The sequence below is a fragment of the Triticum dicoccoides genome, chromosome 6B (assembly GCF_002162155.2).
Source record: "Triticum dicoccoides isolate Atlit2015 ecotype Zavitan chromosome 6B, WEW_v2.0, whole genome shotgun sequence".
Lineage (NCBI taxonomy): Eukaryota > Viridiplantae > Streptophyta > Magnoliopsida > Poales > Poaceae > Triticum > Triticum dicoccoides.
The window spans coordinates 58,131,981-58,146,332 of NC_041391.1; the positions used below are offsets into that span (position 1 = coordinate 58,131,981).

The following is a 14,352-nucleotide window of genomic DNA, read 5'->3' on the forward strand; positions in this document are numbered from 1 at the left end:
GGTCTGGCGGCACCCGCTCGGCCCGGATCTGGGCCCGGGCGGGCTGGCGGTGGGGTGCGGCTGCGGCGCATCCTCCAGGAGGCGGGGGCGAGGCGACGAGCGGCAGGGTGCTGGCTGCGCCATCGCCGGCTTGCTGCAGCGTGGCGGCGGGGCTTAGCGGGCCCGTTTCGGGCCTGGCCGGGCCAGGGGTGGCCTGGCATGCCCTGCTGCCGCGTTCGGACGGTACCGCGACGGTGTCGAAGGTTCTGGCCTCCTGCACGACGGCGGTGGAGGTGGTTCCCTCCCGTTCGGCTTCGGTGTTGCTTCTCCCACCGCGGGGTGCTTCTCTCCGGTCCTCTTGGCCTTGTGTTCGTGTCCGTAGTGAGGCGGCGTGGGTGGCGACGCAACCGCGATGACGCATGGTGGTGGACGGCGGTATGGCTGGTCGGCTCCAGTCCGTTGGGCGGTGGGGATGGAGTGCGGGAGAAATCCTTGCCGGTTCTTCGGCTCCGATGCGGTGACACCTGCGGGTGCCACCATCCCTTCCTGGAGGGTGTCGGTGATATCCATCCCCCACCTCCCTCCGCATGCCGGGGGAAGCTCTAGGACATGTCCTGGCAGCAGCGTCGTCGGCGTCGCATTCCTTCTTGGAGGTGCTGCTTGGTACGCGGCGGTTCGGAGCTTCGGGGTGTGGTGGTTTGTTTCTGGAGGGCATAGCAGTGGCGGGTCATCCGCGCTTTGTCGAGCCGCCGTTGTTGGAATTTATTTCTTCTTCTTTTTGTTTTGGGCTTGTTGTGCTGTTCGCCCCAGCGATCCTTGTATCGGTGTTGGTTGCTTTGGAATACAAAGCGGGGGAACTCTTTTTCGGTAATTGCGAAGAGGATGAGAATGAACAACTCTGCAATATCAGTCCGACCAAGTCTGAGCTTGAAAAATATCTTGCCAAGTACAGACACCACCAAATTTGATATTCTCGAGTGGTGGAAGAAGGTCGGTGGAAGAAGGTCAATTCTTCTAGAATTCCGGTGTTATCACGCTTAGCTCGTGATGTCTTGGCTGTCCTGATATCTACAGTTCCCCCCGAGTTCGCTTTCAGTGCCGGTGGACCCATCCTCGACGATTTAGGAGCTCGCTTACACCGTTCATGGTCCAATCACTCATTTGTACTCAGGATTGGATGCGGCAATCAGCTCCTGTAAACGATGATACATAACAGTTGACCAAACTAGAGGAAGGTATGAAAATAGGTTCAGTCAGTGCTTTCTTTGTTTCCCTAGTTCCTTGCTGAATTTAACTGTTTGCTGGTTGCTTTACGTTAATCTCAGAATTAATTCAAGAAATGAGTGGCCTCAATGTATCTAGTACTCCCTCTGTCCCAAAATTCTTGTCTTAAATTTATCTAGATATGCATGTACCTAATACTAAAATGTGACTTGATACATCCGTATTTAGACAAATGTAAGACAAGAATTTTGGGACGGAGGGAGTAATAAAAATTCCATCACCGTTGATAATTCCACATCATAAAGATGGGTGAGTACTACTTCTCTTCATAAGCTAAAAAATGACGTGCAACCTGGAGAGTATGATGGTAATCTCATGCTACATTATTTGCTAACCTGCAGTTTTTAGAGTATGGAGCCTTGAGAAAAAACTTCCTTCTCTCAGATGAGTTGGAGTGTGGTGGTGCAAAACTTTAAATCTTGTTATCTTGTTCGGTTCAAGCGATTATGTCATTATTTTATTTCGGTCTATGCTTCCATGCTGGAACATCTATCAGTCAATAAATAATCTGAACTCAAGTTATCTGTGTCGTGTTGCAACACTGCTGCTACTAAGAACTGTAAGTTACTATCTACTCCCTCCATTCCGAATTACTTGTCTTGGAATTGGATGTATCTAGAACTAAAATACATCTAGATACATCCATTTCTACGACAATTAATTCCGAACGGAGGGAGTATTTTGCTTCAAGCTATGCAACCTCACAACTTCTTATGATTCACACAGTAAAAAATAGCTTCGCCATAGGGAAACTCTACCAAAAACACCAAAGTTGAATCATCTCAGCATTGTTGGGGAAGCAATGGAAACAGAGATTATCAGTAAGTAATTTGTGGTGTTGTAGCACACATTCAATTTCTCTATTAGCACGTTCTCAATTATGTGTTCCATCTTCTCACAATAGAGGCAAATGCTGAACCATCTACCTCACCAAATCATTTGAAATATGATGGCCTCATAGAGGCAACAATGAAATTTAGTTCAATTGTTATACAAAGAATTTGTCAATCTTTGCTACAAAAGCAGAACTTGTGACATAAAGTAAACTAACCCAGACACTGCAAGGAATTCGTTTTCCAGATCATAATAATTATATAAACACAGGGAAAACTTCAAGCTTCAGACGCTCCACGAAATAGCAACTCAGGCTACTAGCGAGGTGCAATTCAGGACGCATTGTCACACCACAGCGTAAAACTTCAATGGTTCTTCTGCAAGTGGTTCATTGAGTGAATCTCCTTGGCATTTCCAGGGAACCTTTTGGTTGTCCACTGGAACCAACCAAGTGATCAGTGTCGACTGTGTCGGGGATCCAGGGGCCGTGAGCCCCGCCCGGCAGGGACATGCTCTGGGGCCTCCATGATAGGTGTATAGGAGAAGCCTCATAGGTCTCTGACGAAGCAACTAAGGAGGGCAGGTTTGTGGCGGTGGTGTGCTCGAAAGCGGCAGAAAAAGTAGATGCCAGATATGATGCAACGCCAACACTTGCAGACGATAGGTACGGGGGGAGGCCGAGGAGAGTCTTGGAGAGTAGATTTTCGTCGTCAAGCGGCATCATTGGCCTTGATGTCTTGCCCTCCTCACAGCTCATGCGGCAGGGGGGAATGGTCAAGTGATCAGCATCGTAGATCTGCATTTGCACAAACACCTAGTCAGTAATTTAGTCAGCCCATATGCCTACACTAGCTTCAGCACATCATTAGGGGAAACGTTAACTTTTCACCAAAATTAGGTTAAAAGAGCATCTCAAATGAAAAAAGACATGGAGCAGTATAAACCAATATAAACTTAAATAAGCATTTGACTGACCTTGAGAAAGTTGACTCCTGAGTGTCCCTTCAAAACCGTAGCTCTAGTACTAACAGGGATGCTTCATGATACAAAGTCTTTCTTGCAAGATTGATATTAAAAAAAAGTCTTTCTTGCAAGATCATTCCAAGGATTCAACCCACATTGAGCTCCCTACTCAAACAGAAACAACATTGCAATTAATTGATAAGTCCATACCTAAATTGCAAAACCAAGAGTGAGTTTTCAGTAGTACAAATCAATTCATGCCTTGGGAAGCACGGATCACATAGTCAAGCAAGCAGTCACCATGAACCAAGATGCCTCGTGTTTCCAATCATTAGAAAATGATGTGAAAGGATGGGAGTGACTCGACAAGGAAAAGATAGGCCCATGTAATGCAGAGTGACCCCAAGGCATGTGTGATGTCCTCGGTTTCGACGTTGCATGGGAAGTAGGGATTTGCCAAGGTATGCACAATGGATATGAAGTGATATGAAGTCCTAGTAAGCATATGCAATAAGCCATCCCACTAAGATGGACAAAATTAGCTATGAGTGCCAAACTCTACATGATGAATAATGGGTGGTAAGAAAAGTGATATATGATAAGCCTAAGTAATAAGACTCATCCCGCCATAAATGAAGACTAAGAGTTTGGTAGAGAGAAAACATGGCACCTCTCTTATTCTACTTTACTTCTTTTGTTTTATCTCTTTTTTCATTCTTTTTTCCTTTTCCTTTTCCTTTTTCTTTCTTTTTTATTTTCTTTCTTTTTTTTCCCTACAAAAGATTGAGAGGTGCCGACAAAAGCTCTTATATATGAAAAATAAAAGTGAGACATAAATGGTTGGTGAAGTTCAACAAGTACTAAACATGATGACTAATATGCCTCCTTTAAAGATGTACAAAGCAAAATATAAATGTGCATGGCAAAGGAATCCACTACTTGGAATAGCAAATGAGGAGATGCTATGATAGGCAGATATAGTGGACTCATTGGAAAACTGAAGTGGCTTAACGGGAGTTTCTCTCTCTCTTTTTCATTTTTTTTGCTATTTTTGCCTTTTGGCCTTTTATTTTTTTTATTTTTTTCTCTCATGGTTGATTCAACTGTTCTATCAACCTTGGTTCCTTAAATCACATATCTCACTCTTTTCTTAGTGAGAAACTCCACAAGGGGTTGGGATGTACTGGCGGAGTATGCTATATCCCAATGTAGGAAATGCAATGCCAAGTACCGATGAGGCTAGCAACATGAGATAAAAGGATGATTGGCTTGGAGAACATCTTGTCATGATGAAATGCAAACCTGAAAATGTTAACTCTATGAAAAGGTTGTGGAAGCTTAGTAAACTTGAAAACCATCTACGATAGCACATTTAGTTCTGAACTAGCAAGTACACCACCATGTCTTCATGAGTGACCACGAAGCTTTAAATGAACTAATTTGAAGCATAGCAGAGTGAAGATAAGAACACCTGCATAGAAGATAGAATTGTGAGAACACCACAAATTTCTTCCAGGAACAAAAAAAACACACACACTGAAATGCCATTAACTGATTTATCAAGTTGTGAGAAGATAAGTGTTGTGGAGAAGAAATCTTCAATTAATGCTTTAGGGAAAGTAATTTCCAAAGAAAAAAAGCTGAATATTAAATTCGTTTCAGTGCCTATATCTGAATATCTGATATGTCATGAGGCTAATTGGATTTCTTACTGAAAGATCAGATGGTTGGGAACAGACTAAGAGTTTAAACATAAAGATCAAATGTATTTACCAGATTTATGTACCTGAAGAGGATAACAGAAGACCGACATGTGAGAACTATGCATCATGCATGGGTGGACTGAATCCTACTAGGGTAGAAAAATGTACTACTCTCAAGACAGAGAGTCCTGCACAGTGAATGGAAACAGAGAACTGTTCAGTTTAAGCAGCAATGAGGCAAAATAAACCTCAAACACAGTTTTCCGTGCGTGAGATCAGAAAAAAGCAAGGTTAATTTGGGATAGATACAAGCATGGAAACATCAAGGTGTCAATGAACATACTGTAGATTGAAATTTCTGAACGATGCATAAAACTATTGAAGTACAGTATGATTATGCATGTACTGACCAGATTATGGACGGAATGGAAGATACAGATTGAGATCTCCACGATAGCATTTCTTCAGCTGGACTGAACTTAATCATGTCATGACAACTTGCTTATCAGGAGAACCAGGTCTGCCTGATCCGGCAGGACCGCACCTTTTACCGAGATTGATCTAAATACACCAGGGTAATGTCATAACATTAGCTTCTGATTGTACATTTAAATTGATTATGGAACAGATCAACCAGAGTAAGGCACTTGCAATGCATCACCTGTTAGTAAGTGAAGTTAGTTTGCACGTAAACAGCTTTGCAGCTTATAAATCATCTGGACAAGTGACATCCAAATTTAGTGTTGGCTGATCAAAATTGCACAAGTATTCCATAGACAGCAATGAACCTATTTTTTCTGTGTGCAGAAGTAGGTACTTACCAGCAGCTGGTGGTTCCCATAACCATTCCTATATTGAGAAAACTTGAGAATTTTTTTACGAGATTCAACACAACTTCAAAATGTCACATGATGAATTTGTGAGACTTCACTTCATGTTGTTGTTGTGAATTATGATCCATTTCCTTGTAGTGAGATTTGCAGAGCTCCTAAATCTGGTTCAAAAGAAAGCCAGACCTTAGTATGAAGATAGAAAAACAGAGCTCAACGTGTTTCGATCTTATAAAGTCCTAGGATACACTTCCTTGGATTAAGAGAATTCGCAGGCTTTCCCATAGTTTGGTTCCAAGAAATATACAATGTTTCAATTGCTTTAGTAGAGACAAGATTAATACATACAGCAACTTTTTCAGATTGGTGCGACATTTAATCTTAAAAAGTTCACTTGGCACAACTAAGAAATGATTATTTTTATTTTCTAATCATCAAAGTATCTTTACTATATGCAAGAGCAGTCTTAAAGTTTCATTTTACATATATGCACTTACCAGATCTATAATGCTTGTAGAAATCCGACAAGTATACAAAAATGGATAATTCCAGGATAGAGTCATGCACAATAAATGGAAACAGAGCATTGTTCAGATTATGCAGTATGTACATACTGACCAAAAAGATGGTCTGGATGTCAAGTGTACATACTGACCAGATTTTATGTACAGGGAGAGCAAGCCACAAAACCCCCATGTGAGAACTGTGAGTCCTCGAAGGGCTCAGAAATGTGCAACTCCAAGGTAGAGCACTGCAGTATTAAAACCAGTGGGTTATTCAGAAAACTTGTTTCTTAGTAATTGGGCAAACAAAACCGAAAAAATGTTTTCCCTTGTATGGATCAGGAGGAAGCAAGGTCAATTGGGGACAGAAACAAACATGGAAGTATTAGTATGTGCTTACATGAAGGGGAAGTGGCTAGGAAAGGGTGGATTAACATACTGCAGATTAAATTGCAAGACAGTAAATCGAACTATTGGATTATGGGTTGATGAGGCATGCACTAACCAGATCATACACAGGATACAAGATACAATTCGTGCTTGCAGTGGCAACTGAGTGTCAGAGGAGTGTGCTTGGATACGGAGAGAATTCAACCAGGGTAGAAGATTTACAAACAGAAAAGGCGAAAAGCAGACCCTGCACAGAGTATTAAAAAGATGTGGTATATTCAGATGAAACAACAACAATTGACGTAAACCAAACAAAAGGTGAATGGCTTTGATGTTTATGAGGTTAGAGAAGGCAAAGGGAATTCATGTGTATGTACTAGGAGTGAGTAGTACAGAAGAAAGGAGTGTTTTGTTTACCTTGGATTGGTCAGAAGAAAGAAACTTGCTGCACCGAAAAGAAGATAAAATCCTGCAAGAGTAGATGGTGAGAGAAAGATGCAACGTTAGTTAGGGACACGATGTGAACGGTTAACTTCGTTTTTCACATGAAGGGGAAATGGCTACTGTAGAATATAAATTTCGAAGCAGGGCATGAAATTGTTACGGGAGTTATGGGATGATTACGCACATGGTGGATGATACAGATAAGTCTTGGTGCTTGCAGTGGCAAAAACTGATGAGAGCCTGAGAACGAACTACACTTTGCATACAGAGAGACTTCTACGAGGCTGATGATGTAAAAAACAAAAAGAGAGCCCTGCACAGAAGATTAAAACAAGTGAGTTATTCAGTTCAGATGAAACGACAGTAATTCCTAAGAACCAAACAAAAAAATATGAATAAAGGGGTATTGTAAAATAAATTTCGAAGCAGGGCATGGAAGTGTTATTGGGGTTGTGGGATGATTACGGACATGGTGGATGATACAGACTGAATCTTGGTGCTTGCACTAGCAAAAACTGATGAGAGCCTGAGAACGAACTACACTTTGTATACAGAGAGACTTCTACGAGGGCTGATGATGAACCAATCAAGGAGAAAAAAGAGAGCCCTGCACAGAAGATTAAAATAAGTGGGTTATTCAGTTCAGATGAGACGTCAGTAATTTTTAAGAACCAGACAAAAAAACTGAATGATTTCGAAGCTAACGAGGTTAATAGCAAAAGCAAAGGGAACTGTTGAGTAGGAACTATAAGAATGTGAAGAGGATAAGGACGTGTTTTTTACCTTGGAAGGATTCGTCAGGCGAAGATTATTGGAATCGTCCCTATTAACCTGCGGCACTGCCTTTTAAGCTGCTCGCTGTTGCCGTAACTGACCACATCTAGTACTCGCAAGGATTTGGGGAGCCCGTCCTCGGGAAGCGATTTGATTTCAGGACAACTCGTGATGCCTAATTCCTGCAGAGAACTCGGGAGGGCGTCCTTGGGCACCGATTTGATGGCAGGACAATCCTCAATCTTTAATTTCCACAGAGAAGTTGGGAGTCCGTCCGAAAAAGTGGGAAGCAATTCGAGCTGATAACAAGGGAGATCTCTAATTGCTGCAGAGAACTCGGGAGGCTGTCCTTGGGCAATGATTTCATGGAACATCCGGAGATATCTAATTTCTGCAAAGAACTAGGGAGGCCGTCCTTGGGCAGCGACCGGAGGGATGGGCATGAACGAATAGATAATTGCTTGATGCTGTCAAGTGTATGTAGACCTGCAGGGAGGAACTGCAATTTGTGGCAGGAATAAAATCCGAGCTCTCGGAGGGAGGTGAGAAGCACTAGGGCCTCTCCTGTGATGGGCTCCACCTCTTTGCTAAGATAGAAGGACAATGTGGTGAGGGAGGTAGAGAGCAGGCTGCAGATGGACTCTGCCAAAACTCGTATGCTCAAGGTATGTAGTTTTGAGGAACGGCTGACGCTTAGTTTTGTGAGGTCCTCCATGTGGCCAAGATGGAGTACTTTCAGGTTGGATAGGTTTGTGAGGTCCAAATTGACTTGTTCAACGTTGACTAGTTCGAGTGTTTCAAGGGAGGTCGGGAAAGGGAAACAAGACGAGGAGCCCGAATAGGAGGAAAGCAATTTGGGGCAACCATCTGCGATCACTTGGCGGAGGGAGCGTAGACGCTGGAGACCTCCTGCTGCTTCGTTGTTGCCGCCCCCTGAACCAGAATTGGGGACTATTCTCAGCTCACGGCAATTGTACACTTTTAACTCCTGTAGTTGGGTAGGCAAGAGCAGCAGTCCTCCTTCTGCCGTCGCCACTATTTCCTTCTCTTCTTTTGTCTCTTGCAGCTGTGATCCACTCTGCTGATCCGACACACCAAGTTCTGTTATCTTTTCGCAATCATTTATACTCAGTCTGGTGAGCTTCAGGAAATGAGAGAGCACTTGAGTTAGTTCTTTCCCGCTAGCCCCGCTGTCAGAAATGCAGAGTTCTTCAACTGGAACCTCATATGTGACATGGCCCTCGCCTCTGATTGGCGACAGAACAATACTCGAACAACCACTTATAGTGAGGTGCTGCAGAGATGTTAGCATTTGGATCATGTGCAAGGGCAAAGGAGGGCAATTGAATAGAGAAAACTCTTTTAGGCCACTCAAATAACAGAAAGACAACTTATTCCAAAGCAAGCTATCCGTACCATCCGCTGCCACAATGGACAAGCATAATCCTGGTATGTACATTCCTTCTGAGTTAGTGCGTAGCTGAAAATTTGACCCTGATTGTTCTATCTTAATAGAGCATGGAGTACGGGTCCAAGGGATAGGAGGCATTGTCCTCAGGTTTGGGCATCCTACAACCGTGAACTCACGTAGTCTAGGGAACAAGGTCCTCAGGTTCGCTCCTTCTTGCGCTGGTTGAGAGCAAGTAGAACATGAAAAGGGCAACTCCTTAAGTTCAGGGCAGTCTTCAATAATGAGCACTTCCAGGTGGAAGAAGAACCCGCAAGTTTGATTTCCAGCCCACTTTGTCAATTTTGGCATCTTAACAAACACTAGCTTTTTCAAATTTTGAAAACCTTTTTTTTCAAGACATTTTTTTTGGAAGTTTGGGTTTGAGATGCAACACTTGCACTCGTCACGGAGCTCATCAACCCACCAGAACTCTCCTAATGGTGGAAAAGTTTTCCAAGATACATCAGCCAAGTGAAGCGATTCCAAATTTTTGACCAAGAGGTTCTCACCTAGCCATGTTGGGCAACTAGTGCCTCCGTGCCCTCTAATGCAAAGATCTCAAAGGTCACTATGCGGTACAAGATTTTCAAGAACATTTCCTTCTCTTGTAGGATCCGTGTTAGATCGTTGCACATCCCACTCTAATGTTAGTTCACGCAAGTGGTTTCTGTGTATTGGCCTTATTTCCTTTCCCCGGGCCCCTTTTTCTTGCACCTTTTCAAGATTATAAATGCTAAGTGACCCTCCAAGCTCTGTTAATTGCGCTAGCTGACTTAGTTCGAAACCATTAGTTTGTTTTCCAACTTCAAATCTTCTTAATTCTGAAAGCAATTTAAGTTTTCCCACCTCAGGTATGTCAGAAAGAACTAGAGGCATATTACGCAGCTTTACAAGGTTGGTAATACGTCTTATCGAAACAGGGACATTGCATCTTTGAAGATTTATTATCTCTAGATGATAAAATCTGAATAGCATACTAGGAAAGTCGATGTTGCCTGTGTTATGTGATGGCTCAATCCTTAGGTAACGAAGATGGATAGTTTTTGAAAAGTTATGCAGAATGTCCTTCATAGAGTATGATGCTCCAGATAGAAAAATAGTGCAAAGGGCTTTAGCTTTTCTAAACAGATCACAAAAGGTCTTGGCGAAGCTTCCATGGTATTGCCCAAACAACATCAGAGTACGTAGGTTTTCAACTTTCAGTCGTTTACCTAATGCACTCAAATCCTTTTTATAGTCGTCGAAACTGATTCTATCATTAACATCTTTATCATCTACAATTATGAATAAATGACGTATATACGAGGAGATGTGTATGGACCTGATATTAGAACTAGATATACTAACGCATTCATACGATGAAATCTTGGTGGCCAATTCATGCAATAGATCATGAATAACATAATAATAACGACCATCTTTTTTTTTTGTCTTTCTTGAAAAACCCGTAATTGACCAACTCATTCAAATGGTCTAGTCCAACATCTTCAGTCCTTTTTTGATCATATGGGTGCAAAATACCTAGTCCTATCCACAGTTGAACTAACTCCTTGCTATCAAATTCGTAATCTTCTGGAAACAAAGCACAATATACAAACAATTGTTTTAGATGGAAAGGGAGAAAATCATAGCTAAGTTTGAGGGCTGGCATGATGTCACTCTCACTCGTTTGTAGTTCCCACTCTTTGCTTTCTAGAACTCTTTTCCAATGGTCCAAAGTAAGTTGGTTTCTTAGTAATCTACCTACAGTTTTAGTTCCAAGAGGGGAACCTTTCAAATGGTCCACTACTTTGTGACCAATCTCAGATAATTCAGGATGTTCTTCCCATGGTTGTTGCTTGTTACCAAATATACATGTTTCGAAAAAACGCATGGTGTCTGCATCATCTAGTCTTTCCAGTTTTAGTTCACCATTGGTTGTCTTAACCATTTCTGCTACCTTTGATATTCGGGTTGTGACTATAATCAAATTACCCTCAGACTCTACCTTCTTTAAAGGTGCTATTAGTTTTTTCCACTCATCCTCCTGATATGTCCACACATCATCCAAGACAAGTAAGAATCTCTTAGCTTTTAATCTTTGGTGGATAAGTTCGTCGGCACTAGCGTTAGCCTTTTCACCAACAACACTATCGATTTTTTTGACCATCTCTTGCGCCAACCTATCTGCACTGAAATCGAAAGAGACACATATCCAAATTGAAGCCTGGAAATATATATTTACTTCTTGGCATATGTGTTGCGTAAAAGTTGTTTTTCCAATACCCCCCGGTCCAAAAATTGGAAGCACGTTAAGTTTATTGGGACAGTACTCGCGACTAATAATGCAATCTACAATTTTCTTTTTTTGGTCATCCCTCCCGTATAACTCAGGTTCTATAATCTCGGATGTGGTCTTGGATCTGTTTTTAGCAATTTCTTTGGTATGCATATGGCTGGAGCCCAACAAATCTAGATTAAGAATTATGGAGACCTTAGCACATACTTCCTTCAGCTGCTCTACCATGTCCATCATTGTTTTAGACATTTGCACCCTATCAAACATCAATTCTGGTGTTTCTATATCACAGTCTCTCTGGCTTGCACACTCTGAAATGATAGGTTGAGGATCATCGTCATGGACAGATATGGGAGAGTAGCATGGAAAGTGTTTACCGAAAGTGTGGGCAGCATTGCGAGCAGTTGAGATGACCTTGGGCATGCATTTGCCATCAACATTCTTGACACCCTTGTTGGCGGGCATCGGTGGCGAGGAGCCGATCCTCTGCCTGCCACACAAGCGTACACCAGAGAGGCATGCTTGCTTGCCATCATTTTCTTGGTGAACACCAGCATCACTTTCTTGGTCACCATCATGGCTAGCAGCACCCAAGCACGGGAGGCACTTAAGTTTGTTGGCAACATGCCTCGCCGTGTGTTCAACATTGACGCGGAGGCCCTGGATGAAACCCACAGCATTCATGTCAGTGGCATGGTAGGTTCCTTTAAGGGCGTCCTGGATGCGGAAGTACTCCAGCTCATCCAGTACATCATCAGCCCCGTATGCCAGCTGCTGCAGCTTGAGCAGGAGCTCCTTGAGCGCAATGCCATGGATGTCCCTGCCGTGCACATTCTCAAGCACCCCATGCGCATACAACAGCTCCATCTTGAGGGTGTCGATGTTGCGATCAAGCTCAACACTAGCTGCCCAGGACTGCAGCAAGCCATCCGTGACGGGGGCCAGCGCCTTGCCCAGCACCCACTTCGTTGCGCCGATGGCGGTGTCCATCCTCAGGCTGAAATACCATTTGCGAATAAATTAATTAGTCACCATCAGAGAGGGGCGGAGCCTGGATTTAGACATGGGAGAAACCAATTTGTACCCTTATTTATGACCCTGGACAACAGTTTTTTTTTGTATCCGCAGCTTGTTGTGGTGATCCGAAAAATAAATATTCAAAACATTTGGATGGCTAACATGATAGCAGGGTACCTACAGGTGCGCCTACTGAATTCGCTGAATGAAACAGCATAGCAGGCACGAGGAACGCAGCTTACAAGGAGAGCTCACCAGTACAGGAGGCACAGAAAGATGACGCCACCAGCAGTTCTGGAGAGATGAGGAAGACGCACGGGGCCTGTGCTCTCAAATGGGACAAGAGCGTGTTTGGTTCGCGTCCTTGGAACCCGTGTGTCTGACCAATGGAGGATCTCGGGGATGGGATATAAAGAGCTGGGAGAAGCTGCGACTAACCCGAAGCTCATTTCATTGAAGAAGAAGAGAACTGGACAAGATTCTTTGCTTAGGCCTCTGGTTCCCGCTATCCCAGTTCCATCCTCACAAGAAAAGGTAGTGAAGAGGAGCGAAGGCAGCTTCTTTGCTTGTTGCTGCGGCATAAGAAAGCATGTCCTTTTGGTAAAGATAAAGCAGGGTTTGATTCTTCCTGTTTGGTTTCCTTTTCCTTCTTCCTCTGATATGTTGTCAATCTATAATGCATGCGTGATAAGCTTGTCATCCAGCGAGTTCCTCTTCGACGTGCCACTGACGCTGTTTACAAAATGTGTGGGTACTTGCAGCTCTGGCGGCCGCTTAGCCGCCTCCAGGACCGGGACGCCATCAACATTATCATCGCCGACCTCCGCTCGATGGCTCTCCGCTTGGCGCCGCCGCTTCCTCCTCCACCACCAGAGCCGGATTAGCTTCTTAGCTGCTGTTGCGGGTTCCCGCCTTTGTTTTCGTTTTCAGGGCTTGTTGAACTGTGCCCTCAGCAGAACCCTCTTGTACTATTTGTGGTGTGACTGTGTGTGGGGGGGTGGACATTTGCGATACCTTGTGTCTGTGGTGGTTTGCTTTATTTATAAAGCGGGGTGAAATCCTTTTTCGGTGATCTATAGTGCGTGACAAGTACTGCTTACTTGAAACTGTTTTTAAGGCACCGATTTTAAGCATTTTCTCTTACACTTGAGACATGCGGATAACTAACCTCACATAGCTCTAAAGCGACAGGTGCTGCGATTGCACTACCCAGAATCTAATACCGATCACAGCAGATATAGTAGGTTCCAGCAGCAATTTACCTAAAAAGCATGACAAACTAGCTGCACAATTATGAACGGTGCAAAGAAAAGTAGTGAAGAGGAGCAAAAGCAGATTCTTTGTTTGTTGCTGCAGCATATGAATGGGTGGTGCTGGCTTTACACTTCAGTTTCCTTTCTTTCGGTAAAGAAGGATCTGATTCTTCCTGTCTGATTTCCTTTTTCTTTTTTCTCTGGCGAATTGTCAATCTATATTGAGCGCCAAGTACTACCTACTTGACACTGTTCTTGAGGCACCAATTTTAAGCATTTTCTCTTACTCCTGAGACATGCAGATGACTAACCTCAAATAGCTCTAGTGCAACAGGTGCTGCGATTGCACTACGCAGAATCTGATACCGATCACAGCAGACATAGTAGGTTCCTGCAGCAAGTTACCTCAAAAATGTGAGAAGTTAGCTGAGTAATTATGAACAGCAAAAAAAGAGGGTAAGATCGATGCATGATTGCCTATAGGAGAATATTATTTAATTAATTGCACACAATAAACAGCACATCAGAGATTACCATTTCGTCACAACCAATAAATAAAAACAAGAATGTATAAAATTGTGACTGCTTGAGCCCAATACACAAATATATACCAAGCACTGTAACACATCGCTCCACTGTTTACTACATAG

General features: G+C 43.2%; 1 protein-coding gene across 2 annotated transcripts; it reads right to left on the reverse strand.

Annotated features, from left to right (window-relative positions):
* Positions 1-2,186: 2,186 nt before the first annotated feature.
* On the reverse strand, positions 2,187-14,006 carry LOC119323289. Of its 2 annotated transcripts, XM_037596896.1 has the most exons (14): positions 12,705-14,006; positions 11,810-12,429; positions 7,714-8,998; positions 7,400-7,537; positions 7,115-7,243; positions 6,904-6,955; positions 6,602-6,733; positions 6,249-6,344; positions 5,585-5,757; positions 5,425-5,479; positions 5,174-5,324; positions 4,847-4,951; positions 3,073-4,531; positions 2,187-2,893 (listed from the first exon to the last, which is right to left on the reverse strand). In XM_037596896.1, exons 1-3 carry the CDS (start codon positions 13,028-13,030, stop codon positions 8,928-8,930), a joined length of 1,017 nt encoding a protein of 338 aa, XP_037452793.1. In that variant the 5' UTR covers positions 13,031-14,006; the 3' UTR covers positions 2,187-2,893; positions 3,073-4,531; positions 4,847-4,951; positions 5,174-5,324; positions 5,425-5,479; positions 5,585-5,757; positions 6,249-6,344; positions 6,602-6,733; positions 6,904-6,955; positions 7,115-7,243; positions 7,400-7,537; positions 7,714-8,927. The 2 variants fall into 2 exon arrangements, with proteins under 2 accessions (XP_037452793.1, XP_037452792.1); XM_037596895.1 differs by having other exon boundaries at positions 7,714-12,429.
* Between the last annotated feature and the right edge of the window lie 346 nt (positions 14,007-14,352).